The sequence below is a fragment of the Kickxella alabastrina genome (assembly GCF_025024165.1).
Source record: "Kickxella alabastrina strain RSA 675 chromosome Unknown BX661scaffold_6, whole genome shotgun sequence".
NCBI lineage: Eukaryota > Fungi > Kickxellomycota > Kickxellomycetes > Kickxellales > Kickxellaceae > Kickxella > Kickxella alabastrina.
Window position 1 is genome coordinate 14,001 of NW_026251477.1, and position 27,992 is coordinate 41,992.

Consider the following 27,992-nt stretch of genomic DNA (forward strand, 5'->3'; position numbering starts at 1 on the left):
TTTCGCATTGGGCGGCGGGCAGCCAGCTAGTGGCGATGAATTTCCAGACTTGTGACAGGCATATGCAGATCTACGAGGCCATGTTCCGCCGCACTGGTGGGCTGGGGTATGTGCTGAAGCCCAGGCATTTGCGTGAGGGTATCCCTTCCCTGATGACGGCCACGGTGGCTGAGAGAGCGAGGCTGGAGACCATTGCGGAGTCTGAAACCCCCTTTCCACCTCTCTATCGTTCACCCCACTGCCGCCCACGTCGATAAGACCCCATGTGCGCGCCTTGAACAATAGTGGAGGCGGAGTTGGCATCAGCAGCAATGGCGGGTGGCGAGTCCCTCGTTTGCGCGGCGCACCACCGTGCACATCAATATTATCTCGGCACATGGCGCATTGCCCGGATGTCCGAGCCGCCGGCAGTCAATGGCTGTTAATACCCAGCCTGCATACAAAGTATGTCAAGGCCACCCTCAGGCGTAGCTATGTTCTCAAGCGACACTCTGGGATTCAGTGCGCTCAATACTGGGAATGGTGGATTACCGACAACGCCACCGCCACTGACAATGATGCAAATGCCGACAAACTCGACTTTGAACGCAGCTGCTGCCGCTGCCGCCGCCGCGGCCTTGGCTTCGGCGGCGGCTTATGCAGGCCAGCAGACAACGAGCAACAGCAGCATTGGCATCGGTGGTATCAGTAACAGCAGCAGTAACAGCAGGATCCGGGTGGAAATCGAGTGGATCCCGGAGCCGAGTGGTCTCAACGGATCGTCCTCGTCCAGCAGCTCCGTCGAGGACATAACCGCGCTAAGCTCGTCCACAATAGGACACCCGCCGCCAATTTCGCACACCCGTGCTAACTCTCTTTACGACACATTGCCTAATTCGCCAGGTATCTTCTACGCACAGCCGCCTGGTACTGGTGCCACTGCCACGTCGTTTCCGTTCTTCAGCTCGACTGGTCAGAGCAGTATGGCGGGCACACCAGTCACTGGGCCAATACTGGCGCCGCACCGACACCACTTGCGAATGCCGTATCTTTTGACCAAACATCGACGAAGAGCCGGTGCCTTACTGGACAGGGTATTGTTTCCGGAGGGGAAGTGCGGTGGCGGAACGCTAGTCTTTCAGGGTCATTAATGATCCTGATATTTCATTTATGCGTATGACTATTTTTGAAGATGACACAGAGTTGGCGTCGACTTATATTTCTGTCGATGCACTGAAGGAGGGGTACAGGTTTGTGGAGCTCGGAGAGTGTGATAAGAATAGAGTGTGCAGACCTATACAGTTGTTGGTGCATTTTCAGGTTTCGCAACTCCATTGTTTGGCTAATATGTAACTTTTTTTATTTTTTATAGAATTTTATAGCAATATAAAAAATTTGTATTTTTGTGGAAAAATGTACATGATTGGTAATTCTCATTTGCTTGGAATTTGGATGCAAAGCAAAGCAAAATAAAATAAAGTCAATAGTGTGGTGGCATGGTTTTTTGTTTAAATTGGTGCTGTAATAATACCACTGTCTAATAATTAAATATATATTATATATATAAGGTGCAGCTCAAATGCACAAGGTCATCCAAAAAAGCTTTAAAGTTTTCTGATTATCAATCGAGAACCGTGAGCAGTAAATATAACAGCGATTAATAGTAATCGCAGTCATCACGTGATAACGCCCTAATTGATGTTACAATAACCCCCTTGTGGTGTCCAGCTGCGCCACCTTCTTGGTCAGCGCCTCCATCGTCACCTTTGCTACCATCGTCGGCCCACTCTCGCCTCCATTGGTTTGGTCGACGACCATCTCCGATTTATTTTCCTCCTGGTCACCAGGTTGGATCCCTGACTGCGTCGCTGGCTGGGCACCAGGCTGCTCACCACTACTGGCTTGGTATATGAGGAACTGCTTGCATCTGGGTAACTAACTGCACCAGCTTGTCAAATGGTTGGTAAATAACGCCTGATAAATTTTTACATTTGTTAAACGATTGAGAAATTAAAACATATTTGAAACTTTAAATATTGATCGCTAAAATTTTAAAATAGGTTCATAATATCTAAATTCAGATGATTGAAAGGGGATAAAGAGAAATCCGGTTGGAATTTATATTTAATTTTTTTGAATAAGATAATAGATCAGGTGGCCGAAAAGGACCCTAAACTTACTATTAATAGTGGAGCGATTAGTTAATCGTCGTTGAACAAGTGGTCTGTTGATAATGCTGTTTAACCCCACTATCTTGATAGTTAACCTCTGCCAACCTATCCATTAATTAAATTAAATTACTCATCCGAAAATGACGCCTTCATGTTAAAATTTACAGCTGTTGTTGTAGTGGCTACCTTGGCAAAAAAATTTATTTGAATTGCACTCTTATTTGCTCTGCTTTTAAAGTATTCCTTGTGTTAATTTGCCGTTCAATGTGTTTCACAGCCGAGGACATGGAAGTGGATGTCAGGTTGAGAATCGTGAATTGAGTCTTTCCGCATGCCGATTGATAGGGTGCAGATGGTACGATGTGGGGCAAGTCAGGGGACATAATAATGGCACACGGATGTGCTCCCCATTATAAATGTACATACGTTAACGCGCTTACGTGAAGATCACAACATTGGCATGCCAATATACTGATCTGCTCGCAGAAGAACCAGTTCTTGCCAATGGAGTGCACGATTGGAGAAGTGTATAACAAAGGCAACAAGATACATATATAGGACAAGGCCGGCCCTAGTTCTACTTTTGATTCCCTTGATTATAAAACTATAACAAAACCTAAACATAATTTTAACAATAATGACTAATTCTCCCCTCAAAGCACAACACAACTGTAATAATGTTGAAATTTGTGGTTATCTGTCATGTTTTAAGTTTCGAATAACTAGATACGTAACTGTGGTGCCCAAGCCATATTTGGATTTCTCTTGCCGTCTTCATGTGACAACACTGCAATAGTGTTAGCGCTGGCGCAGTGTCATTTCTGATATTGCTTGCTCACATCAAATGTCAACAAATACTTTACAGCGCCACCCACACGGGCTGTTTTTCAGTTCCACACCAGACATTCCCCCCTCAAACCCTCCTTATTTTTACACTATTCAACAGTTCAATTACTCAGTACATAAACACCCAGGCGCTACATAATTAGGGATTTTTGATAATAATATTTTCACTACATTATACGCAAATATACGGACATTATATTGCTTTTAACACATGATGTGGGTAGATTTAGTTTACATATGGATATGTTGTGTCATTCTTTCATAGACAATATTACATCTCATATTCAGGGTTACTTGAAAATGGTGTTGAAACGGTTATATTAATTATTTGTAATTAGTTATAACCAACTGCACATACATAACATTGGTATGCCCTGATTCGAAATGGGTTCCAAATAATGTTGCCAACCCGGTCAATGTAAAATTACTTACCAAGTAGTGCGGATAAAGCTCGCATACTATATCACATTGTGCATCCAGCTTTTTTTACTTTATGTTTGTCTGGAAACCACGCTCTCCTGACTTACCAATGACAGACAAAATTTGAATTTGAATATCGATAATTCACATTGTTTTTATCCGGAAACTTGGTAAATTTGTCTATTATTTATGACAGTACAATGTAAACAATGTCTAACACTATACATTAGCATTTTTGCTACGAAGAGAAGCTGTTCACAGCTTATAGTTTTCAATTTGCTAATTTTCTTCAGCCGTTTATTCATATTTTATATTGCCATATTTTTATTTGTTCTCTACTTCATTTTTCACCCCTTTGGTTATGCCTGAATCCAGACGAAAGAGAAAGGCCACTGGGCCTCCGAGGACGCCCAAATCGTCACCACCAACTTGCACTGGTGTCACAAAGAGATGCGAGATCATCTAAAGAAAAAAGTGTAAAACCTGCATCGCCATGTAAGTATTTACCAATAATACTATAATAATAATTTTGAAAGTTTATTTTATAATATTTAATTACTCTATATTTACACTCAAATAAAATTATAAATTATTACATAAAAATGTTGAGCGTTATGTAGACTCAGCAGAGGGAGCAGCCCACCCACTGGCAGAGCACGCACAAATACTCTGATACAGCCCAGTGTTGCCTCTGCATGCACATTTCCACATGGATACAAACGCCCAAAGAGCATAGCGATTCGGTAAAGGACGAGGCCGCACGCGAGTGGGAACACTACATTAGCAAACCACAAGCAGGCGTGCTTGAGCTGGCTGAGCCCAAGGCTGCGGATCGCAGGGAGCGCGCGGCCAATGTTTCAAAGGTTATCCACAAGGGCGTCGAGATGTTTGCGTCCAGCTCCAACCACATACCACCTGATGATGTAGCTATGCTTGAACAGATTATCATGGCCGACTCAGTCCATTCCAGCCGCTGACACGCTCAAAGAAAACAGCTATCAAAAACCTTGCATCAAACTGCGCTCGGCCAGCAACGAGTTCTCATTGTGGACCAGCACACACAACTCGGCAGATAGGTTGTCCACCGAAAGACAATTCTATCCACCAATTATCGCCTTTTTTGTGTTTGTCGGGTTGGTCAGCCACGCACTGGATACCTGCTCTCTTGGGGAGAAGGCACGGCCAGTACCACTCAGAAAGATTTTGCCTTGTCACTCGACAGACAAAATGTGCGAGGATTCACAGTCGGACGAAAGGATCGACATTGGCTTGGAGACGAAGAGCATAGGCAGTGCATCTGTTGGCCGCACTTTCAGTTGGCAGAAGGAAAAGGTTGCCACTCTCGATGAGGCCATAGTAATATGGTACTCAAAACTATTCTTAGTTATCGAAGTGAAGCGGGGAGCACGAAAGGCGACAAGGTTGATGCTGTACAGCAATTATTCCGCTACACCCGCAACCTTTTTCGCACCCAGCACAATCGTCGTTTTGCTTGGGGGCTGACAATTTGTGGCAGTTTTGTGCAGGCTCATTTTTTCGGCCCAAATTTCGTAGTGACATCTCCAGAAATGGATGCACACACAGAGGCAGGCCATGGTGCATTCATTGGGTTGATCGTCAACTGGTCTTTCTGCAGCGAGGATCAGCTCGGATATGATTCTCAGTGAGGTATTTAAATAACCTTGGCTGCTGGGAGATAACAGTGCCTGGCGTTTTATAGGCGACACAGATAACAGCAGCAGCAGCAGCAGCATCGACACTGTTTCACTGGGGTCTACTGGGGAGGTGTTTTACAGCAGCACCATCCTTTTGACTGCTGATCGGATGTTTGGCGGCACACACGGTGCTTTATAGCAACAGAGGTTAAGCCGACTGAAAGGAGTTGCATCAAGATGGAGGATTGCAACACCCTAATTAAGGATGCATGGCTAGAGTCTGTGGGGGTTGGAGGTGTGGATCCGCGCAATGAGGTTGCTCATCTGCACGACATCACCCAACGCTGAAACATTATCAGGAGCTTGCAGGCACATACCCAGAACTCAAATGTGGCGGTCTAGTGCGCCTTCAGCGGACAGCGACAACACATTTACTGAGGACACACCCTCAGTATTCTTGGCGATCTTTTTGCCAATTTAGTGGTTGGCAACAAAAAAGAGCAGGAGCACAAGCCACAACTCCGTGTACACAGGCGTGTTGCCATGTCGCCAATTGGAAAGCCGCTCAATATGCTCAAGTCTGTCCCAGAACTCATCATTGTCGTTGCCGACGCCATGTGTGCTCACCGCGCTATTGTCGAGCATTGCCACATCCTGCACCGCGATGTTATGCCAGGAAACATTCTGTTCCAGCGCATGAATGATGGAACCATCAAGGGTATGCTGGTCGACTTTGATCACGCGTCAATTCTTCAAAGGGCCCTCATACTCCACATGATGAGCGCACAGGTACTCTCCCGTTTATGTGCATCCATGCCTTAGAGAGAAGCCAGCTCCCGCGCACCGAGCTCGACGACTGGGAGACGCTGATTTATGTCTTAATTTGGATTGAGACATATGGCTTTAAAGGCGCAAATGGCCGAGCTGCTAAAATCAAGTATTGGGTTGACGGCACAACATTGAAGGACATTGCCAGCTACAAGCGCGGCGATTTGGACAGCAGTTCCAGTTTCAAATCTATCCTCAACCAGTTTGATATTAGGGTGGATCGTATCAATGTTCTTGCAGGGTTGTTGAGCATGATGCGCAATATTCTAATCGACAATGCGGGATGCAGTGAGAATGGCAGGGGTGCAAATATGAAACAGCCTTTTAACCATGGCAACTGTGAATCATCCGCCTCAAAAGTCACGCCCAGTTCACTTTCTTCGTTATCCATATTTGCATTGTTGGTTGAATGGCAAGAAGCTATGAACACTCCTATGATCGATCCGTTTAAGGTGCGTGCTGACATGGCACCAACTATAGCCAAAGAGCTGTTGGCCATGTTGGAGGATGCTGCTGAGTGTTGCCGAGAATTATTGAACAAGACAGGAACTGAGAGCAGCGAGCCAAACGCGACGAACTAGTTAATTTGTTTATTTTTAGGGAAGTTAATTTTGAAATATATTTTTTACATATTAATCATGAACTGTTTGCATTCAAATATTAATGCTAAATTGAAACGTGCACATGAAATATAAAATATTTAATAGTAAATGCGATAAACTATATATTAGAGAAAACAATGGCTACAGCTGTTGGGCAGCCTGAGGACATGGAAGTGGATGTCGAGGTTGAGAATCGTGAATTGAGCCTCTATCCGCATGCCGATTGATAGGGTGCAGATGGTACCATGTGGGAGCAAGTCAGGGGACATAATAATGGCACACGGATATGCTCCCCATTCTACAATATACACCCATTAACGCGCTTACGTGAAGATCATAACATTGACATGCCAATATATTGGTCTGCTTGCAGAAGAACCAGTTCTCGCCAATGGAGTGCACAACTGAAGAAGTGCAAAACAAAGGCAAAAAGATACATATATAAGACAAGTCTGGCCCTAGTTCTACTTTTGATTCTCTTGATAATAAAAAGTATACTTGTAACATTAGGTGACTAATATTTCCCTCAAATCACAACAAACGCAAAATTTATTTTTTATTTGGCTAATTTGTCCATCTGTCCATTTGCTCAGCTCATTAGAAAACAAAAAATTGTTTGGAATCACAATAAGTGTAATAAATAAAACATGTGCACATATTTTATATTTTGTATTCTTCGTCCACTTGCTGGTGCAATATATTTACAATACCAAGAGCCGCACAAATTGACAGCTAAAAATTTAATTTTGCTATGAGTTGAACATGCTAGCTTAGCTTGAAGATGCCACAAGCTAGACAAATGGTAAAAAGTAAAACTACTCACCCGGCGGCCAAAGTTACCAAGCGTTTTACTGAGCTAAAAGTAGTACATTAATTTGTAGAGTAGGACAAAATGGCAAGCGTTGTAAATATAAAAATAATAAGAGTGCAAATAAATTGAAATAGAGAAGCATTACACGGGGGGAAAACAAATGTGCTGGCTTTAAGTAAATTGTACGAGAATATGTATTGATGAATTTTGAATTTTGTTTGCCAATACATATGAATCCCCATTTTTTAAAATATATCTAGCTATAAATTTACCAATCTACTATATCATAATATTTATAAAAGAAAAGTATAAATCCTAAGTATCGTGTACTGTCATTATTTTTATTACAATTTTAGTTTTACAATTATATACTATTTTTGTACGCAAATTAATTTGTATTAATATTGAGATACAGAAGCAAACGCATTTATAAACTACAGTATGTATGTTAAATATACATTTAATATTATTACTGTTATAGTAAGAGGGGGGTGGGAGGAGCACTAGTTGTCTAGTGTTAAAAGGTGGGGGTGATTTTATAAAAGGTTTTATTACTAATGTTTCTAAAACACTACTAGGGCCGGCCTCATCTTATATATGTGCCTCGTCGCCTTTGTTGTGCACATTGTCATTTGTGCGCTCCGTTGATGAGAACTGGAGCTTTTGTGAGCAAACCGGTATCTTGGCAAGTCAATATTGTGGTTTTCGTGCGTGTGCATTGCAAAGTGGGGAGCATGTTTGGGCATCAATGTAATGCTTCCCTAATTTACGCCTGCATGATCCAATTAGCTTCCTATCAATCGGTACGCAGGTGGAAACCTGTTTCGCGATTCTCGACCTCAACATCCACTTCCATATCTTCGGTCTGTGCAACATCATCACCAATTTTAGATTTGTTTCAAGTTTCCTATGACATATACTTATAACCAACGATATACTGAAGCGGGGAGTTTGCTTATCATAACAATGTATGAGTTTTATAATATAGAAATCCGTTCATTGTTTAATTGTTTAATAATGATATTTTTATTTTTATAGCTTTAAATACTTAATAAACTTATATAACGATGAATTCCTTTAATGTTAAATATATATATATATATGTGTGTGTATGTCCTTAGAATTATAACAAATGCCGAATTAAAAGGTTTCAAGTATTGGCGGCTTTTCTTAAAATAAGTTTATATATGGAATTGCACATACGCACACACGTATATGTATTTTTTGCACCTGCGAGAAGCAATTTTTTTTTGGCAATTAGCAAAAATACTCCATAAAACTGGGTAAAAGAGGGGGATTTGCAATTGAGTTGCATTTAATTTTTTTATGAGAAGGGGGGTAAAGGTGCATTATAGAAATATTAATATTAAAACGCCATTTATAAAAACACTACTTTTCTAACACCACTACAAAAGTGCTACCGGTGCCAGCCTCGTCTTATATATGTGTCTTGTTGCCCTCGTTGAGAAATTTGCCAGTTGTACACTCTGTTGGCGAGAACCGGTTCTTCTGCAAGTATCCCAAGTCTCTGATATGTCAATGTTGTGGTCTTTACGTTATGCGCACTCGTGCGCGTGCGCTATAAAACAGGAAGCATATCCAGATGACAATATTGGCACCTGATTTGATCCTACATAATCCAATTAGTACCCTATATCAGTCGGGATACAGAGAGAAAATTGTTTCACAATTCCCAACCTCATCATCTACTCCCATGTCCTCGGGCTGTGCAGCGAGTTAAAGAAAAGGAAAAGAAAAAAGAAAATAGGTTGAAAGAAAATATTTACAGCCACAAAGAAATAAGAAGTATTTTCAATTTATTCCACAATTTACTATGGCAAGAACAAAATAAAGCACTAATAGAAATTATAATGTTATAGTAAGAGGGGGGTGTGAGGAGCACTAGTTGTCTAGTGTTAAAAGTTAGGGGTGATTTTATAAAAGGTTTTATTACTGATGTTTCTAAAGTACTACTAGGGGCCAGCCTCATCTTATATATGTTCCCAGTCGCCTTTGTCGTGCACATTGTCCATTGTGCGCTCCGTTGGTGAGAACTGGATCTTCTGCGAGTAGACCGGTATCTTGGCAAGTCGATGTTGTGGTTTTCGTGCGTGTACGCTTATGCGTGTGCATTACAGGATGGGGGGCATGTTTGGGCATCAGTGTGATGCCTCCCTGATTTACACCTGCATTATCCAATTAGCGTCCTATCGATCAGCGCGCAGGTGGGAACTTGTTTCGCGGTTCTCGACCTCAACATCTGCTTCCATATCTTCAGTCTGCGCAACAAAAACGTCAAGACCAGTGTCGCCAGCGGCGGTCTCATTCTGCTCGTGGAATACGTCGGACCTTAGCCGCCTGGCTCGGCTCGGGGGGAGGGTGACTGGTCATATATGGGCAGTGCCTCCCGGCCATCCGGGTGGTGCTGCACGCCCTCCGAGCCTGCCTCCGTGAGCGCTCGACTTCTCTTGACCGGCCGGCCGGGCACGATCTCAGCTGTCGGCAGAGCCGGTTTCCTGGTCAGCAGTGCACCCGCGGGCCGTGTCACAATCACCTGATCGTAGGCCCGCGTGTGTCCCATGACTTGAGCGTCCTCGCCTTCTGGGGCTGTGCTGCCGTCCTCGTCGGAAACGAGAGCCCCGCCAGCCACATCTTCACTATCGTCTCGGCTGTCGTTCACGTATTCTTCTTCTTCCTCTTCTTCACTCTCAGTGTCATGCTCATCCACATATGGCTCTTCAGCGGCTCTTGCAAGCAGTCCCTCGTAGGGCCCGGTACTGTCGCCGTCGCCATCATCCTCCATTTCGGATACGTCCTCAGCGACCACTTGGGCTGTTGGGACCTCTAGTCTGCCTGCTGGCTGGTGGCGGATCTCTGTCAGGAAGGATCTTGCTTCGCTGTTGTCCATGCTGTCCGGCGAGCCCGGCGACTGTGGGGGTGGTGTGAATGGTCCCACCCTAATGTGTGCGGGCTCCAAAGCGACTTGAGGGGCATCCTCCTCTTCCTCTTCGAGTGTGGTTGGGTGCCAGGGCGCGAATATCCTGGGGTGGGCCTGGCCCATGAACTGTACATGTGACTCGGGCGGGGAACCAACCGCCGGCGTCTCCGGCCATGAGTAGCCCGGGTCCGACGGGAGGGATATCAGCATTTGGGCCCTAGCTTCGGGCATTTGAGCGTATGCTCTTGGGCGCGGTGCCGACGGCCCTGGGCTGCCCCCGCCGAGGCCCGTGCCGCCGTCCCCGTACTCGCTGGTCGCCCACTCTGAGTCCGTCCACTCTGAGCCTGATGGCTCTGATCTGCGGGCGATCTCCGCGATCCGTTCTGAGGCTCCATGGTGGTACCGCGTGATCGCGTCGCCTGGTACAATGCGATGGAAGGGCTTGCCGTCAGCATAGGCCAGGTGGTAGGAGGTCTTGTGCCGCGACACGACTCGGAACGGACCCAGGCGGCGTGCAAACTGATCTGCCACTGAGCTGGCCTTGGGGAGTGCACGGCAGGTCACCCACTCACCCGGCTCAAACCAGATGGGGTCGATGCCTCTGTTGTCCCTGGCGTTGGCACGCTGGCGGACCATTTTGCGGTGCTCAGCTGCTTGCTCACGTATCATCTCGGTGATCTCCTCCTCACTGGGGGGCTCTCACCCTCAGGGAACTGGGCGTATGCTGTCGCTACACGCACCGCAGGCTCGCCGAAGAAAACTGCCGCCGGGGTGTTGGCGATGGCCTCCGAGCGCGTACAGGCGTGTGCAGCTACAATGCGCGGGATGTGCTGCGTCCAGCCCTCCTCGTCCGGCTGATCGGTGAAACAGCATCGCAATGACTGCTTGAATTTCTTGACTGCGGCCTCAGCCAAGTCAGACTGAGCATGGTACTGGGCGGTTGTGATGTGCGTCACGCCCTCCCTGCTCAGGAAGTCCTCAAAGTCATGGGACACGAGCTGCGGGCCGTTGTCCGACGTGAGATATTTTGGCTTTCCGTAGGTGCCAAACCACTCGCTCTCAAGGACATCGGTGAGTGTTGCTGTTGTTGTGTCGTCCACTGCATAGATCTGCATGAACCCGCTCGCACTGTCAACTGCTACTAACGCATCCTGAGGTGCTTCTCCTCTGTCCCCAATGTGTAGCAAGTCGATGTAGACATGTTCGAGCGGCTTTGCAATGTACGACATGATCTTGGGTGTGTGTGACTTTTTCTGGATCGCTGTCATCTGGCAGGTGTGACAGCACTTTGTCAGACTTTCTACCACTGTGCCCAGGCCCGGACATGTAATCAGCTCGCGCACGAAGTCGAGGGTCCGCTTGTACCCAGCGTGTGCCAGGGCCTGGTGTGCCTTGCGTACAAAGTCTCGCGCCGCCTCACGCGTCAGTATGGGCACCCACATGCCTACTGGCCCGGGCGTGTCACTGGGGGCCAGGGCGTACAATCGCCCGTCACGCAAGGCCTTCTTGCTGACGACATTGTATTCGGGAGTTGTCGGACCGTTGAGTGCCTCGCGTTGTTTGCACAGCTTGATCCAGGACTGGATCTCAGCATCGTCATCCTGGCAGTGCAGAAAGTCCGCGACATTCGGTAAGTCCTCTAGCGCAGACGCGATTCTTGCGAACTGCTGGCTCATGGATGCCGGTGTCGGCGCCACGGGCAGGGTAGTAGCTGGGTCAGGTGCAGGCATAGGGGTCGGCTCGGGCGCAGGGGTGGGGGTAACTGTTGCCCCCTGTACGGCATGCCTCAGTCTGCCGCGCTTGTGCCGGACGGGTGTGTTGAGCGCCACCGGCAATGCCGGCTCCTGCTCGGGTGCCATGTCTGTTGTCTGTGCACTGCGTCTGGGTCTACCGCGCCCACGCCGCGTCGCCACTGGGGGCTCTGCTGCCGGGGATTTGGCCTGTGGTACGTCTGGAGTCACCGTAGCTGCTGCTGGCGCCTCCACTGGCTTACGCCTGGGACGGCCACGCTTGCGAGGCAGGTCTGCTGGGGGTGTGGGTGAAGTTGATGCAGTGATGGTCTGTCCCTCACGCCGTGGCCTGCCGCGCTTACGAGCCCCGCTCACAGGGGGCGTTGTATGGGCCGTCTGCGGCATTGTGGCCTGGCCGAGGACGGGGTTGCTTGCCTTGCGCTGGGGCTTGGTCTGCTGGATGGTCTGCGCTCGGTTGGCTGAGCGTGTACGGGCCGCTATAGTTTGCATGGGGGCAGCGGCGGTCATGGGGTTGTTCCTCATGGTGCCGCCGTTGGGAAGTGCGTCGGGCTCGTCGCCATTGGCATAGACGATTGGGGTTACTGCTGCAAAGGCCCCGATGCAATAGGCCACCCTCTCGCCATTTGATTCGCGTGTGAATTGGTCGCCCTCGAAATCCATGGCGCCAATTGTGTAGACATACTCGCCCCCAACTGTCTCGGTCGCTGGGTTGACAAGGGTGTTTACCTCATCATCATCTACATTGCCCAGTGTCTTTTTCTTTTGCGGGCGCAGGAACTCTTTTGCGCGTGATAGCCAGTCGGCGGTCTGCTGCAGTTCTCCAGGGCGGTGGACGATCATGTGCTTCTTTATGCCAAGCTCGCTGAGGCCAAGCTTGAATTGCGCCAGGGGGTCGGCGTCGTTGGTGGTCTTGTGCGCGAACAGCGAGACCACCGTGCCGCAGTCCGTTTCGATCCTCAAGTTTGCACACCCATCAAGGTACGCATAGAAGTGCTTCACAGCTTCGTACACAGCGCACGCCTCGCGCCAGGTTGAGTGTTTCCTCCCTTGCATGCCTCCAAATGCCCGTGAGAAGTAGCATACCGGCGCCAGGTCCTCAGGGTCGTCAGAGCGCTGGGCCAGTAGCACGGCACCCACACCGGCGCCCGCAGCATCAGTGCGCAGTACCAGCGGTGCTCCAGGCGGGGGTATGTAGAGGTGTCGAACGTCGAGCAGTGCCTGCTTAAGCGCATGCCAGGGCTCCTGTAGTGATCTGATGTCGTCTTTCGTCAACCGCGTCTTGCCCACCATCTGGTAGAAGGGAGCTAGGATGATCTGGATCCATTCCATATGCTCTGCAATTGCGTTAATGCCGCCGCACAGACGCCGGATGCCTGCGACCGTCGTCGGCATCTCCAGTGCTCGCATTGTTTCCACTCGGTGGTCAAAGGCCTGCCATGTCCGGTCGGCGGACCACCGACGCCCCAAGATCTCTACGCCTGTAGTCGCGCACCACAGTGATTTGGACATGTTAATCGTGACATTCGCACGGGCCAGACACCGAGCAAACAGCCCTATATCGTGGATGTGATCAGTCTCATTGCCGGTGGTCGACTTTAGGTAAACATTATCAATGTAGACCATCAGACGTGGCCGCAGCTCTGGCACGCCGGACAGAACATGGGTCAGGAAGGCCTGGGCAATGGCAGGGGATTCGGAGTTTCCCTGCACCATGCGTAGGTTGCGTACCTTGCCTGCGCTGCCCCCGTCATAGGTCCAGAAGTCTGCGACGTCCTCTGCCAGGCGCAGCTGCGTAAAGAACGATGCCATGTCAACTGACGAGATCAGCTTGGCATCACGCAGGAACATAATGCGCTCGACTGGCGTCGGCAGCTGCATTCCAACGCTCAGCATATGTAACGAGTTGTTTGCTGAGTCGTCGAACAGCACACGCCTGTCCGTCGAGTTCGGCTTAACTTTGGAGAACACAGGGACCTGGGCGAATGCAACCGATGGACCGTCTATTCCATACTTGAGCCGGTTGGCAACGAAAGAGTTTCGGGCCTTGTGAGCAGGCTCGCTGAGTGTGTGTTGGACGGTGTACAGGGGGCACGCGTTTGTGCGCATTGGGGGTCGGATGGGCGCATAGGCTGCTGGCGGCGGGCAGCCACTCGGGTACTCACGTAGGGCGCCAGCAGCAGTCATAAGGGTCTTTAGCAGGGATTTGTGGAGCTCGTCCGTGGTGCACTGATCCGTTGTGCGGCTAGCAACATTTTCCGTCGTCACTGCTGGATACAGTGCATCCCACTTGTGGAAGTCGGCATCGCGCGCTTCAACAAAATAGCCAGTTGGTAGGCCTAGTCGTGCCCGCATTGGGCGTGAGACAACTGGTTCCTTGATCGGGGGCGCATCAGGCGGGCCGTCCATTAGTGGGAACATCTGCGGGTCTTGTGCCACTGTGGGGTCTGGCATAGTGTCATAATCCGAGTCGCGTACAGCACGGGGACCATCGGGAAGTTTGTCTGGGTGGTCAGGGGTGCGTTCTGTGCCCTTAAGGCGTCGGCGCATTGCTGGGGTCATGAGGCGGATGCCCAGGCCCTCTTGGGCATGGTTTGACACCAGCAGCTCCCATGGCACCTTCATGTCGACAACGACTGCATCGTCCCAGAACTTTGGGCCACCCTCGACCTGCAGGCAGACGGTGGCCCGCCCAATGCTCTGGTATGCCTTGTCTGACCAGATGGGGAACAGGTCTGGCCTCGAGTTGGTGCGGATACGCAGCTTCAACCGCTTGGCAGCAGCCATGGTGACCAGGCTGACAGCAGCGCCATTGTCGGCTACAGCCATTGCTGGCTTATTATGTGCGCGGAAACCGGGTATTTTCGTAAAATGGCACAGGGCGGCCTGAGTAGAGTTAAACATATTTATTGTCCCAATAGTGTAACTGATACCCAAGCCGCTCAGGCTTTTGGGTCATTGTTGCCATATGAAAGTAGGGTTATCTTGTGGACTGTCTCGAATGCCTTGAGTCGGTCCAGGAGGGTCTCAGCAGTGACATCATTGGGCGCACTTCCTGTACATGCCCAGGAGCGGGTGTCAAGGCCATGTACTAGGCGTGAGATAGTGACTGCAGCATAGTCGCCACCACCCATGGCCTTGTAGAGCCTGCGCGCATAGTTGACCCTGTCCACTGCAGGGATGTTCTTGAAGGCCTTGGCTGGGCCTCCAGCAGCGATGCTGTGTGCCTTGGCCACAAAGTCTGCTTGCGGGATGCATTCAAGGAGCTTCTCAAAGAACTCTTCTGGTGTGTTCACGTCTAGGGTGCCCATGCGTCTGGCAGCTTGTCCGTCAAGCAGCTTTTGGAGTGCTGTGACAATCATTACTGCAGGAGTGCGGGTAAAGATGAAGTTGATTGTCTCTTGGATCCCTGCAATCCACTGCTTGGTTGGATTTCCGATATCTTCGCCATTGAACCGCTTGGCATAGTCTCGGAGCAGGTCCAGCTCCTCTTTGGCAGCCTTGGCTGGGGTCTGGGCAGAGGAGGTGGTAGTCAGCTGGGCAGTAGGGGCAGTAGGGGCAGTGGCAGGAGGTATGGGGTGAATTGCAGTCTGCATTGTCACGTCTGACCTGACGGACATTGTTGTGTTTTTGTTTTGTTTTATGTATGTAAGCGAGTAATAAATTTTGTTATAGTAAGAGGGGGGTGTGAGGAGCACTAGTTGTCTAGTGTTAAAAGTTAGGGGTGATTTTATAAAAGGTTTTATTACTGATGTTTCTAAAGTACTACTAGGGGCCAGCCTCATCTTATATATGTTCCCAGTCGCCTTTGTCGTGCACATTGTCCATTGTGCGCTCCGTTGGTGAGAACTGGATCTTCTGCGAGTAGACCGGTATCTTGGCAAGTCGATGTTGTGGTTTTCGTGCGTGTACGCTTATGCGTGTGCATTACAGGATGGGGGGCATGTTTGGGCATCAGTGTGATGCCTCCCTGATTTACACCTGCATTATCCAATTAGCGTCCTATCGATCAGCGCGCAGGTGGGAACTTGTTTCGCGGTTCTCGACCTCAACATCTGCTTCCATATCTTCAGTCTGCGCAACAATAACAAGAAGCATAGCACCTGCAAAAAAAATTCTGTTTTTTAGTATAAAAACGAGAGCGAAATGAATATATTGGACAAGAATTAAAAAAAATATAGTTCCAACAAGAAAATAACCCCTCCATCTTTTTTTGCATCAATTAATTCTGTACATCAATGAAACTGAATATTTCATTCGAGGGACTCCCCAAAGTCACTCACACTATCAACAACAGCAGGCATACTATCGAATGGATGCTCAAACAAGTGGACAAGCTTACAGACCAATGGATCAAGTCGTTGGGCATTATATCGGCAAATGAAAAAGCTGAAAAGATAAAAACGTTAACACATACTTTTGAAATCAGACCGGGAAATTTCAAAAGTATTGAAAAGAAACGTGAGGAACTAGAGCAGATAAAAAGTAGAAAACTGGTTGAGTTTAGTACTAACCCGAATTGCAAGTTTTATTACTTTATCAATACGGAATTAAAAATAGTAAACTATACTCCACCAAAGAAAAAGTAATTCTGTAAAAAAAATATAAAAAAACCAAACATTTTTAAAGTACTCTTTTGTAATTAAAAAGCAATAATATAATTGTTTGTTAAATTAGACAAATAAAACAAAGGTAAAGACAAATAAAGAAACCAAGAAAACACAACACATCCTATTTTTTTATTCACAAAGAATAAGCAGGTGGTAATCCATTTAGGCATATTTCATAAGGCGGCAAAAGCGCAGCACAGTCAGAAGAAGAAGCATCAAAGCATGCAAGCGATCCTTCATCTCGACCACCCAGAAGCGCAACAGAAGAAGAAGCAGATCGCAATCTTCCCATGACTCTAATATTCAGCTCCTTATCCCTGGTCAAATTAACAGCAAATTTTTTCCCACCCAACGGAGCCACCGCAGCCGCAGCCGCTCCCCCAGCGGTATCCTCTAGAATTCCCGCAATCTCGCACAGTCTCAAGCCTTGCGGTGCCTGGATTCTGACCAAGGGTTTAAAATCCGACGGCGTAAATGATCTCCCCGCCCGTATAACTAACTGCCTCTGCGGTGAGAAATCCAACAGTCTGCGCAAAAGGGTCATTTGATTATGCTCAGTTGTGCGGTACAGTTCGACGACAATGTCGCTGGTGTATGTGCGCGCAGTCATTTTTGTAAACACCATGGTTTGCATGGACCGCAGGTAGGATATTATCTCCTGCTTAGTGCCGAAGACGCTGAACATGCTGGCGGAGTCCGTCAATGTTAGTGTTGTGCGCAGTCCGTAAGCCGGCCTCACTATGTACCCGCCATAGGGGAGCCCGAATGTTCCCTGTAGGAAGCCGTATTTAAGGTCGGAGGAGTATTCTGGTGGAGAAGTGTGTAATTCACTGCCGAGTATGCTGCTGCTGCTGCTATTGCTGTCGTTGATCTGGCTGGTTGTGGCAGCTGTCGAAGCCCATTTGCATGCAGAACACAGGGATGCCCAGAGATATTTAGTGATGGACGTCAAGGATGAAGCTGTTGCTGTTGTTGTTGCTGTGGATTCTGGCGACAGTGACAGTGGGAGTATTGCGGATGCGAATAGCCGGGTGGGCAGGAGGAAGCGTGTGAATATGCTGCTGTTGATCATCATCACTGTCATTGTGGAGCAGAACAGGTGTGCTGGTGGCGGCGGTCTAGATGATAACTGTGGCGGTTCTGAGGCTGTGGCGCGTAGGCATTTTGCTGTCGCGTGGTGATGCGCCTGTTGTTCGGAAGTGTTAACCAACATTGCCTGAATTTTGGTCTGTGAACTCGAATGTTTGTGTGGAAAGAGGTAAAGCGATAGAAATAGAGAGAGGGGGTTTTTTTGAAAGAAAGGAAGAAAAATGGAAGAAAAGAGCGTATGAGTATAAAAGTAGAATGAATGAATGAAGTTTAATTTATAGTGTAGCGTGACGGTATGCGTAAATGGAGGAGGATATGTCTAAAAAAGAAGAAGGGGAGAGGGGGGCGTGAAAGAAAAGGAATGAAATAATAAGAATAAAAAAGAGGGAAGAGAGGTGGAGGGAGGGAGAGGGGAGAGAAAATAGAAAGAATGTATAGATAAAAAAAAGAAGCGATTGAAAGTTGAAAAAGGGGAAAGAGAAAAAAGATATAATATTTATATTGTTTCCTTTTTGTTGTTGTTTTTGTTGTTTTTGTTGTTTGATAATGATGATGCTGAAAAGAAAATATTCGGATTAATGTTAGTGTTATAGCGTTATAGTTGATTGAAAAAAGAAGAAAAATATCTTTTTTTTATTAGATTTTCCTAAAAAAGAATTGGACGGGTTTTTGGGGGAGGGGAGGGAAGGTTTTTAAATAAGGGGGGAAAATCCAACTTTCAAAGGAGAATAAAAAAAAGATGTGCAGAGCGGAGCATTGAGCTTGTACGACCAATATTTTTTATTTATTTTTTATATTCCGCTTTTCTTTAATTCATGCATAGTTTTTGGGGTTGAGTCGTTGGCTGAATGCAGATTTAAAAAAAGAAAAACCCAGTCTCTCCACTCTTTATAAAACCTGTGAGGAATACCATTCACATCAGGGAAATGACAGTAAAAAGGTTATGCAAGGACACCACAGACTTGTAGTTGGCTTCTTCTCAATTCAGTGACCGCCACTTAACGAATAGAAACATCAGAGTTTTTTGTGTGGGCAAAAAAGTAATTGTTTTTTATTTTTGCCAAAATGCAGAAAATGCAGAGAATGCAGAGAATGCAGAGAATGCACAAGCTGCAGCAAATGACATAGCGGCTGCATATTCTAAAAATTCCATGTTTTTTGTTTTTTTTAGGTTCAGTCTGCACAGTGCGCCCTTTTTTCTTCTTCTTCAGTGCGCCGCATATTATAAAAGCGAATAAACCAATTGATGCATGAAAATTCACATGTGGAGAGTAAAAAGTTTTTATTTATTTTATTCTTGTAAGAGAATAATTGGTTTCTATTTTAAAAAAGGGGGATATGCGTGTAATATGTTTACGGATCCAATATTTAGTTTATGTTTATTTTAAAAAAATTATACTCTGATGATTCCATTCACTTGAAATTGATTGGGTATCGGACTAAAAATCGTCACTGCGGATCAACTTCTTTTTAATATTGTTGCTGTTGTTATTTTTTATTTGGGTCGTGTCGAAGATCGTGGATCTTGCTCACAATAAACAAATTAGATAAAGACCATCAAGCAATAAGCAAAATAGAACATTTTTTATTACATAAAAGTTTTGGTAAATTTGAACAGTTTCTGTTCCCCAGGCATCAACATAACATGATTCACCTTAGTCTCCGTTCTCTTCCTTGTACTCAATGGAGCAATCGACCAATCACCGCCAACAACCACATACGTGGACAAATACTTAGCGTCAGAGTTTCCCAGCAAACCAAGCTCACGGAGCAAATCCACAGCGAGAACGGCGACCCCACCGGGCGGTGCCGAAGGCAAAGCCTGGATGCGCACGTACATAGCCACACCCTGCAGTGGTGGTAGCAGGGTGGCTGTATTGCCGGAAAGCCCTGGGGCAATATTGTCGGACTGCGAATCGACAGCGTATGCGCCAACAAAGCGCAAATGCCGCAACAGCCCCGAGGACGAGAAGGAAGAGGGGGATGTTGTCGCTGATAAATCAGAAGATGCAGGCTCTGAGGAATCCACCGCCGCCCCCATTGGCATAACAAAGGCCAGCGGCGGCGAGTTGATCCGCTCATTTCTCGGCAGCACCTCGGTGGGATCAGCCCCAAAATCAACAAAATGTGTCACGGCCACCGGCACATCGTCGACCAAGGGCCGGACCAAGCCACGAAAGTCGTTCCCCTCCATGCTCCGGTGCATCATGAGCTCCAGAGTGTTTGGGGCAACGCACGTAACCCCCATTGGCTGGCGCGCATGCAGGGTCAGCGGCATGTCCCGCAGCGCCACGTGCGACACCACCGGGTAGTAGTTTCCGGGCACCGGCGTCCACCGACTGTACTGGCGGTGGGTCACAGCAATACCGTCAAAAATACTGAAGCGACACCCGCTGGCCAGGACGTTGCCCAGGGCGCTGCCGAGGCTGGTAGGCGTAGTTTCGAGGCGGAACTGGCCGACGAGCTCGCGGTTGCGCCCAGCAGACACCAGGGCGGTGACGCGCAGCAGCGGCGCGTGGTCCATGCACAAAGCATACGCAACGGTGCCGATGGTCCCGATGGGCCCAATGGCCACGCGCGCGGTGTCGCAGAGCACGCCGTGGTCCACAGTAAAGCGCATCGGTGGGTCGGCTGCGCGGTGCAGCGGCCGCGACTGCCACGTGGGGAAGCGGAAGAGCGCCAGGGCGGTGGCCAATGCGGCGGCGGCGATGAACAAGGAGGCGGTGCCTGGGGGCCACCGCAACGCGCTAGAGAGCGTGTGTGCGTAGAGGAAGGCCGGGATTGCCAGCCAAACGAGGCTAGGCGCCCCTGTGGTCCATTCTGTTAGCAGGTCGATGCTGGCCTTTTGTGCCACCGCGTAGGTAAACAGGAGCCCGGTCGCAAGCCCCAGGGCAAGAGCGCTGATCCCGTTGCTGCCAATGCTGCTGCTACGGTCGCGAGGCCTCTCTTTTGCCTTTTCCTCCTCCTCCTCAGCAACGCCAACCAGCGAGCGACCGCTGTCCTCCGAGTCGCCCCTCAGCCCCGGCCCTGCGCCCAGTCTGTCCAGCTCCAACCAACACCCCTTACCCGCTCGCTCCCCACCCCGGCAGCCCCGCCGCAGCGCACCTGCCACGTCCGGACCCTGCAGCCACGCAAGCTTTGGATACTTCCGAGCAGCCTGGGCGCAGCCAAGCCCAGCGCACAGCGCACAGGCAAACACATAAAAGACAATGCCGTACATCAGCATGAATGAGTGCATAATGTAGGCGCCAGATGCCTGCACCTGCGGGTTGGCAAAGTACTGGCGCAACTCATGCCAAACCACGCGCTCCACGCCGCTCTGATGGCGGACGGCAATGCGTACGCGGTTGCTGATGATTGAGAGGTGCACGCGGGTGCCGTTCTTTTGCAGCAACACACCCGAGACTCCACCGGCAGCAGCATTGGCGGTGGGGGGCCGCAGGCAACTGCGCAGCGTATCGTTGGAATTGCCGGCAGCAGCAGAGCTATCGGCAGCAGGGCTACCGGCAGCAGGGCTACCGGCAGCAGAGCTATCGGCGGCGGTGCCGACAAGGTGGTAGGCGCGGGATCCAAGCGGCGGCAACTGACGCGCCAAAAACGCCACACTAAACCCCTGCCCATCCTCAACCACATCAACGTCAGCAGGCACAAGCCTTTGTCCGGACTCGGTGTCCACCAGGGCAGCGTCCAGGGTATGCAGGCGCATGCGCACAACCTGGTCCTGAGCAGACAACAGCCCGGCGTTGGACACAACAATTCGCGCGCCCACACACGCCTGCTGCAGCCCAGAGGGGGGAGAGGAGGAGCACAGCTCCGGGGGCACCTCCAAATGGTCGCGCGGATGGATGTGCACGCCGTCGAGGGCGCCAATCCGCTGCTCGTCCTCGGGCTGCGCCGCTGTGCTGTACGCGCCCCAGCCAGCACGGGAAACCCCGCTGTCCTCGGCTGTGCGGTCGCTGAGAAGCTGCTTGTGGACGAGGGTTTCGTTGGCTGCGCCGTGGCTGAGCAGGTGGTGGGAGAGCCGCAGGGCGATGCGCGAGGCGGCGCGTAGGCGGCGTGCGTAGTCGTGGAAGGTCTGCTCGGTGCAAGTGCCGGTGATGGCGTCGTGGTGGTAGCCGATGGCCACCTGCTTGCGCGCAAACTCCAAGTGGTCCTCAAGCCCACCAGCCAGGCCACCCGGCGGATGGTTGAAATTCCAGGCGGCCAGCAGCTGCTCGGCATGCTGCACTGCGTGCTCGGTGTGGCGGACGAGCCACTTGAGGTACGGGCGCGTGGCCAGGATGCCGCTCCAGTACTGCTCGTAGGGCCGGTCCTGGTACGGGTAAAAGTCGCCGGAGTGCAGCCGCAGCCCGCCCTTGCCCCCGCCGGCTCTTGCATCCATCGCCCTGAGGAACGGCTGCACGGCGTCGAAGTACTCGGACGGCGTCGAGTACCGGACACTCACGCCCATTGCCGCGTCATCGCCCACGAGCCGGTCCAGGCACGCAAACGACCGCGCAGCGTGCACATACGCAAAGTCATCGCCCATCATCACCATCACATGGCCATGCCCCGGGTACTGCGCAACCTGGCGCCGCCCATACCGCACAAGCTCCTGCCGCAGCGCATCGGCGTCGCATTTGTCCGTGCGGTCAAAGTAGAACGCCTTGCTGAAATACCCATAGTGTGTCGAGAGGAAATGCGTCAGCAGCCGGGCCTTCTGGTGCCCAGCAGCAGCGGACTGCCACAGGAACTGCAGCTGCGCTCGTGATCGGAACTCGTAGAGGTCGCGGAATGCCATGCGGCCGAGGACCATTCGGGAGTACCCGGAGCTTGCCAGCAAATGCGGGGTGGCCCCAAAGTGGCCAAAGTTGTCCACTTGCCAGCCCACGCCCGTTGTTGCGTTGAAGTGCTTTGCGAGGGTGCGGTGGCCGATGTCGACGATGGCTGTGTTCGCCCACCACGACACCAGGCCCTCGTCCGGGCTGACATACGTGCCGCCGACGACGTCCAGCCGGCCCAGCTCTATCAGCCGCCGCACCAGCTGCCGCCAAGTCAAGCGGGCAGCCGGCCCGCGCAGAACGTTGTTGGGCTGGTCGCCCTCGTGGTCCATCCACAGGTCGAGGAACGCCAGGTCGCCCCACGTGAAGCGCCGCCGCGCGTTCTTCCACAACTGCACAACCACCTGGCGCATAACGCTGTGCACCGACCGGTCGTAGTACTCCTGGAAACTGAAGTTCCACCCAATGTCCGAGTGGCTGTGCGCCACCAGGTGCAGGGTGAGATTGCGCGGCAATGGTGCGTGATGGCGAGGCAGGTCGCGCGACGTCGGCGGTGTCGGCTCGCCGAAAAGCGGCATCCACGCCGGCTTATTGAAAGGCAGGACCGCTTGGTTGGAGTATAGGATAAGCAGAAGGAGCGAGAGCCCGCTGAGAGGCAGCATGCCGCGGACGTAACGCCGCGGAAGCACCAGCATTTGTGAAACAGGTAGAAGTGTATTGAATTAACGTGTTTAAAAGAGATTCAAGCCAAAAGAGAGAGGGAGAGAGCGGAGATACATGCAGCCTTGCAGACAAGTGAGCCCATGCGCTCCATTCCCCCCTAAAAGAATGCATACAAAGAGTAACAGGAAATAAAGGAGGAGGGGGAAATCAAATCTAAACAGCAGGCATTCTTTCGCAAGCCAAAATAACAATCCACCAGAAGTCAAAAGTCTCCTAAAGAAAGTCCACTTCACATTGAAGGCGCCTGGTCAAATTCGCATATAGACCAGATAGACCAGATAGACCAGCTAGATCAGCTAGATCAGCTAGATCGGCTAAATCGGCTAGATCGGCTAGATCGGCTAGATCAGACAGCGGATCCGGGGAACAGCGTCGAGCTCTGCGCCTCTGCCGACCGGATCATCTCCTTCATCTCCTCGACCTTCCCTGCGGCCCTCTCCACGGCCTCCACCACGGACCTTGGCGGCCTCACGCCCCACCTGTGCTCCATCTCCAGCACCACCTCGGCGCACGTCTCGAGGTCCCTCAGGCAGTTCTCGGGCGTCAGCACCAGCTTGAATGTCTTCGGCACCGGCCTGATTCCGAACACCTCGTGCATCACCGCAACCCACTGCAGCGCCCCACGCAGATCCCAGTACCGCGCGTGCCACTGCACCAGCGCATGCAACGTCTGGCGCCGCGGCCACAGCGAGCCCTGCGTGCGCTGCGCCAGCCCAGCCGTGCGGCGGGTGAGCTCGCCGAGGTTCTGCGTCTCGGGCAGCCCGGTCATCTGCAGGAACAGCCGCTGCATTTCCGCCAGCTGCCCGTTCATCCCCAGCACGTGCAGCATCGCCGTGTACACGTGCGTGTTGGCCGCGCACATCCCGCGATCATCCACCGCCGCCACGTAGTCTGCCCCGTTGGCTGCTGCTGCTGCTGGGCCGGTGGACTGTCCGAGGACAAAGGCAAAGGTGCGCTGGGCCGCTGCCAGATCACCCGTCAGCCCATAAAGGCGGATCAGGCAGGTGCGCGTATAAGTGTTGGGCTGGACGCCACCGTGGCCCTCGCGTACCTCCCTTAGCACCTCAAATGCCCGCTCATACTGCCCCGCCTCAATCTTCGCATTGACATACGCGTTATAACAGGCGATATCCCGCGCCATCCCGCTCAATGCCGCATACTGCCACAGGTGATCCGCAGCCTCACCGCGCTTAGCAGTGGCAAAAACTCCCAGAAGCTGGGTGAGCTGGTTCGGCGTTAGCTGCCGGTGCTCGGCCGCCAGGTGGCCCAGAACGGCTTTGATCATTTCTGTTAGTTCCGTCAGGTGCCGCTCCGTGTACCCGTGCATTTTCCGCGTGCTGAGGATCGAGAGCACTTTGCTGTGGATATCCACGGGCTGCGTGCTGTTGGCCTGTGCGCGCGGGACGATCCCGCCGCTGCTGGTGCTTCTGATGGGCGGGAACGTGGGCTCGCGTTTGCGTCGGTTGAGGAGCCGCCGGTACCAGTACCAGGTCTCTTGGATGTTCTGGCAGTGGACGCTGCGGTCCAGCCGCGCGAGAAGCTCAAAGGTCGTGGGTGGTGGCGAGGAGGGCGCCCGCAAGGGCTGAAGCTGAACCTGAGCCTGGGGTCGCGCCGGTGTGCTTGCGCTTGTGCCTGCGCTTGTGCTTGTGCTTGTGCTTGTGCTTGTGCGGAGGGTTTGCAGCAGCAGCAGCCGGCCACCGCCTGGTGTCGCTGTGTTGGCCTTGGTAAAGAGGAGCTTCATTTTGATGTGCTGTGCTTATAAATAAATAGATAAACAAATAAACGAATAATCAATTAAAAGAAAAAATAGAATGAGAATGAGAATGAGAAAGAAATCGAATGCCAATGCAAACAAAAAATTAATTAATAGAAAAAGTCGGTTATCTCTCTCCTCCCGCTCTTGATCCCCCGGTCCAGTTCACTCAATCCACACACCCAAAGCAGCAGATAAAATCAACCCAACCACCACTTCTTGATCCAACCCCCTGCCCCAAAGCCTGCGAAAAAGCCTATCGCTATTTCCCCTGTTTAATTGTGCCGAAAGAACTTCATCCCAAGCCAGTTCCAAAACACTGCAAATGTAAACGACAGCCCAGTGATCGGCACGAGCAAGCAAAAGTAATCATCTTTTTTCACCGCGTCCAGCAGCCAAAACCCAGTCTTGGGCATGAATTTGGCCACCACCAGCGCATACATAAGCAGAACGAACATTACGCTGGTGACGCCCAGCAGCACGGCGCCATAGACCGGCGTTGAGTCGGGCTCGTTAGCTGGAAGCTGCGCCGCCTGCCGCCGGGTATATGGCGGCGCTGCGCGAAACTCTGGCCGCTGCAATGGGTTTGTTAGGTGTGCGCGGAACAGTGACAGGTTGCCCGGCATCGAGGACACTCGCTTGAGCAGCGTGTCTGTGTCGTCGCATGCTGCTGCTGCTGCTGCTGCTACGGGCGCCAATGCTATGTTGGCGCTTTTCCGTACTTTGTGTTCTTCCTCGTTGCCCTCACCCTCTTCCTTTTCCTCCTCCTTTTCGGCCCATTGCTGCAGGTCGTAGCTCGATGTGGGCGGCTCCGACATCACGAACGCCTTTTCCTCCGCCATGGACTCATTGGCCGGCCTCTGCTGCCGCTGCTGCCGCCGCTGCCTCATTGCATTAGTAATATTAAGCATGTATATATTATATAGAAAGTTTTTTAACCAATTCAAAAATATACATAACAAAAAAGAAGAAAAACACCTTGTTTTTTTTTATTTATTCGTTCTCGTTTGTCCCATTGCTCAGCGTCGTCTGATGCCCGGCGGCAGTCTCCTGGCGCATCAGCTCACGCAGTAGCATTGTGGCATAGGCGCTAGAGGGCAAATCAAACTCAAGTTTTAGCGCCACCAGCTCGCCAAACTCAATCGACTCAGGCTCATGCTTTCCCTCAATGCGGTCCGAATCGGATCTCGCCAGGGGCAGCTTATCGTCGCGATAGCGCATCCACTGGTGGCTAAAGTCCCTAGGCCGAATAACCACATGGCGGTAAGCCCCAGCCAGCCTGTATTCCTTCATCGGGTGCTCCGCCATGCGCTCAGGGGACATTCCGTCCTTGCCCATAATGTCATTGTACACTGCCGCCACCTGGTTCTCCGGGTACCGAACGTCCCAGCCGGGCAGCGGCAGGACGACGTCGTAGATCGAGTACTGGTGTGCTGTCTCTGCTGTCACCACCACCGGTTGCACCCGTCCTGCGTCCGGCGCCAGATCGCCGGCCTCCACCACAAGGTCGCCCGGAACCGCCCCTGCAACACCGTACAGCTGCAGTCGCCGGCTCGCCGCCGTGTTCCACACATATGACTGGTACGCGTGCACGTACATCAGACGCAGATTGCGCGGAATACACGCAAACCCAGCCGCCCAATTACTCACACCGGCCTTCTGCTGCTGCTGGACAAGGTCCTGTAGGATGCTGCGCTCGGCCAGTGCGCCCCTGTTGGGCAACGCTGCAAGAGCCTCGGAAATCTGGCCGTCGGCCCAGAGCGCGCGCGCCCCAGCCATATCCTTAGCATCACCAGCGCGCGGGCACAACACAAGCTCAACAGCCTGCTTCCACTGGCTCTTCAGCATCGCCAGTCCAACCGTATGCGATGCCACGCTCTGCGTACCAAAACGCTGCATCCCATAGTAATTGACAAACCCCGTTTGCCTGATCCCCTCCAGCACCGGCGCCAGCGACTGCTCGTCGGCGCCGCGCACATGCCGCAGGACAATGCAGAACCGGTTGCCCTTGAGGTCGCCCAGCTTGAGCTCCGCCTGCGCATAGCTGAAGTTCCCCAAGCGCGCGCCGCGCAGTTTCTTGGAGGCCCAGATCAACCGGGTGTGTTCGACCTTGAACGCCGAGCAGCGCTGCACGGTGATTCCGCGCTTGTCTTTGGTCCCAGCCATCCCGAAAGACCGCGGGCTGACGTGCAGCTGCCGGGCAATTTGGCTCAGTACATCCATAGTGTCAGCGTTTTCCTTCTGCAAGACAAAATAGCAGTGGTCCCCCACATGCTTCCATTGCGCACCCCAGCCGCGCGGCCGCTGCGCCCGCTGCGCCTTCTTCCACTCCTTCCGCCCGCCTTCTGGGCCCGAAACTCGCTGGATAAAGAGCAGCCGCCCGTCGACTGTCTCGACGGTCAACTGCGTGGCTAAGAAGTTCTTGGTTACAAGGTACACTCCGGCGCGCTGCGCTTTTTCCAGATCACGATCCAGCTTCAGCGTGCGCTCCTCGAGCGTGCGACCCTCCGGGTTGGCTTCCAGGTGGGTGCGAATCGCCTGCGCGTCCGTCTCCCCAATGATCTCGGCCAGTCGCGGGAACGCTTGGTCAAATGCCTCCTGGGCGTCCTCTGGCACTTGCATGGCTTCGATGGCTTTTTCCTCCGCGGTGGGTTCGGGAGTTGGGTCATTGGCGTCCGTGTAGGAGGTTAGGTGGATCACTTTCCCTGTGGGTCGATTTCGTTGACAAAAAAGTCCGAGAATCGGTGCTTGATTATCCCGTCAAAGCCCGCCCAGCCGGGGGTTATGAACTCGGTTATGCCGACGTCGGTTTCCCTCAGGAAGTCGCCGGTGTCGCAGTTGCGGCTGCGGTTGCTGGAGACTGCTCGCAGTGGGCCCGGTGCTGATGCCATCCTCCTTGATGCGCTTAGCTGATGGCTCGTCGGTCGGATCGCTGATGTTGATGTGCTCGGGCTGATCGGCCTTGGGCTCAGATGCTGCGTGGTTCATGATTCGTGCTGGTTGGGTGAGTCGCCGTTTAAAGAGTGCCGAGAATATCCTCAGCATGAAAAATAAATAAT

At 51.3% G+C, this 27,992-nt stretch overlaps 7 protein-coding genes across 7 annotated transcripts; 2 read left to right on the top strand and 5 right to left on the bottom strand.

The window, feature by feature from the left end:
- Positions 1 to 3,723: 3,723 nt before the first annotated feature.
- Positions 3,724 to 4,772, top strand: BX661DRAFT_204156 (uncharacterized protein). Its single transcript, XM_051538550.1, has 2 exons — positions 3,724 to 3,911; positions 4,037 to 4,772. Exon 2 carries the CDS (start codon positions 4,112 to 4,114, stop codon positions 4,391 to 4,393), a length of 282 nt encoding a protein of 93 aa, XP_051392925.1. The 5' UTR covers positions 3,724 to 3,911; positions 4,037 to 4,111; the 3' UTR covers positions 4,394 to 4,772.
- On the top strand, positions 4,644 to 6,728 carry BX661DRAFT_169707 (uncharacterized protein; the record flags this gene model as incomplete). Its single annotated transcript, XM_051533549.1, has 5 exons — positions 4,644 to 4,772; positions 4,943 to 5,079; positions 5,605 to 5,789; positions 5,894 to 6,187; positions 6,631 to 6,728. The coding sequence occupies 5 exons, from the start codon at positions 4,644 to 4,646 to the stop codon at positions 6,726 to 6,728; spliced, it is 843 nt and encodes a 280-aa protein (XP_051392926.1).
- Positions 6,729 to 16,664: 9,936 nt separating this feature from the next.
- BX661DRAFT_179368 (uncharacterized protein) lies at positions 16,665 to 18,241 on the bottom strand. Its single transcript, XM_051535170.1, has one exon. It carries the CDS (start codon positions 17,819 to 17,821, stop codon positions 16,742 to 16,744), a length of 1,080 nt encoding a protein of 359 aa, XP_051392927.1. The 5' UTR covers positions 17,822 to 18,241; the 3' UTR covers positions 16,665 to 16,741.
- A 936-nt stretch (positions 18,242 to 19,177) lies between these two features.
- Positions 19,178 to 23,223, bottom strand: BX661DRAFT_179369 (uncharacterized protein). Its single transcript, XM_051535171.1, has one exon. It carries the CDS (start codon positions 23,150 to 23,152, stop codon positions 19,286 to 19,288), a length of 3,867 nt encoding a protein of 1,288 aa, XP_051392928.1. The 5' UTR covers positions 23,153 to 23,223; the 3' UTR covers positions 19,178 to 19,285.
- A 215-nt stretch (positions 23,224 to 23,438) lies between these two features.
- On the bottom strand, positions 23,439 to 24,921 carry BX661DRAFT_179370 (uncharacterized protein; the record flags this gene model as incomplete). The annotated part of the gene is made up of 1 exon (XM_051535172.1): positions 23,439 to 24,921. The coding sequence occupies one exon, from the start codon at positions 24,919 to 24,921 to the stop codon at positions 23,527 to 23,529; it is 1,395 nt and encodes a 464-aa protein (XP_051392929.1). The 3' UTR covers positions 23,439 to 23,526.
- A 101-nt stretch (positions 24,922 to 25,022) lies between these two features.
- BX661DRAFT_179371 (phosphatidylinositol N-acetylglucosaminyltransferase subunit Y-domain-containing protein) lies at positions 25,023 to 25,901 on the bottom strand. Its single transcript, XM_051535173.1, has one exon. The coding sequence runs from the start codon at positions 25,842 to 25,844 to the stop codon at positions 25,209 to 25,211; it is 636 nt and encodes a 211-aa protein (XP_051392930.1). The 5' UTR covers positions 25,845 to 25,901; the 3' UTR covers positions 25,023 to 25,208.
- BX661DRAFT_179372 (pseudouridine synthase) lies at positions 25,887 to 27,990 on the bottom strand. Its single transcript, XM_051535174.1, has one exon. It carries the CDS (start codon positions 27,553 to 27,555, stop codon positions 25,927 to 25,929), a length of 1,629 nt encoding a protein of 542 aa, XP_051392931.1. The 5' UTR covers positions 27,556 to 27,990; the 3' UTR covers positions 25,887 to 25,926.
- Between the last annotated feature and the right edge of the window lie 2 nt (positions 27,991 to 27,992).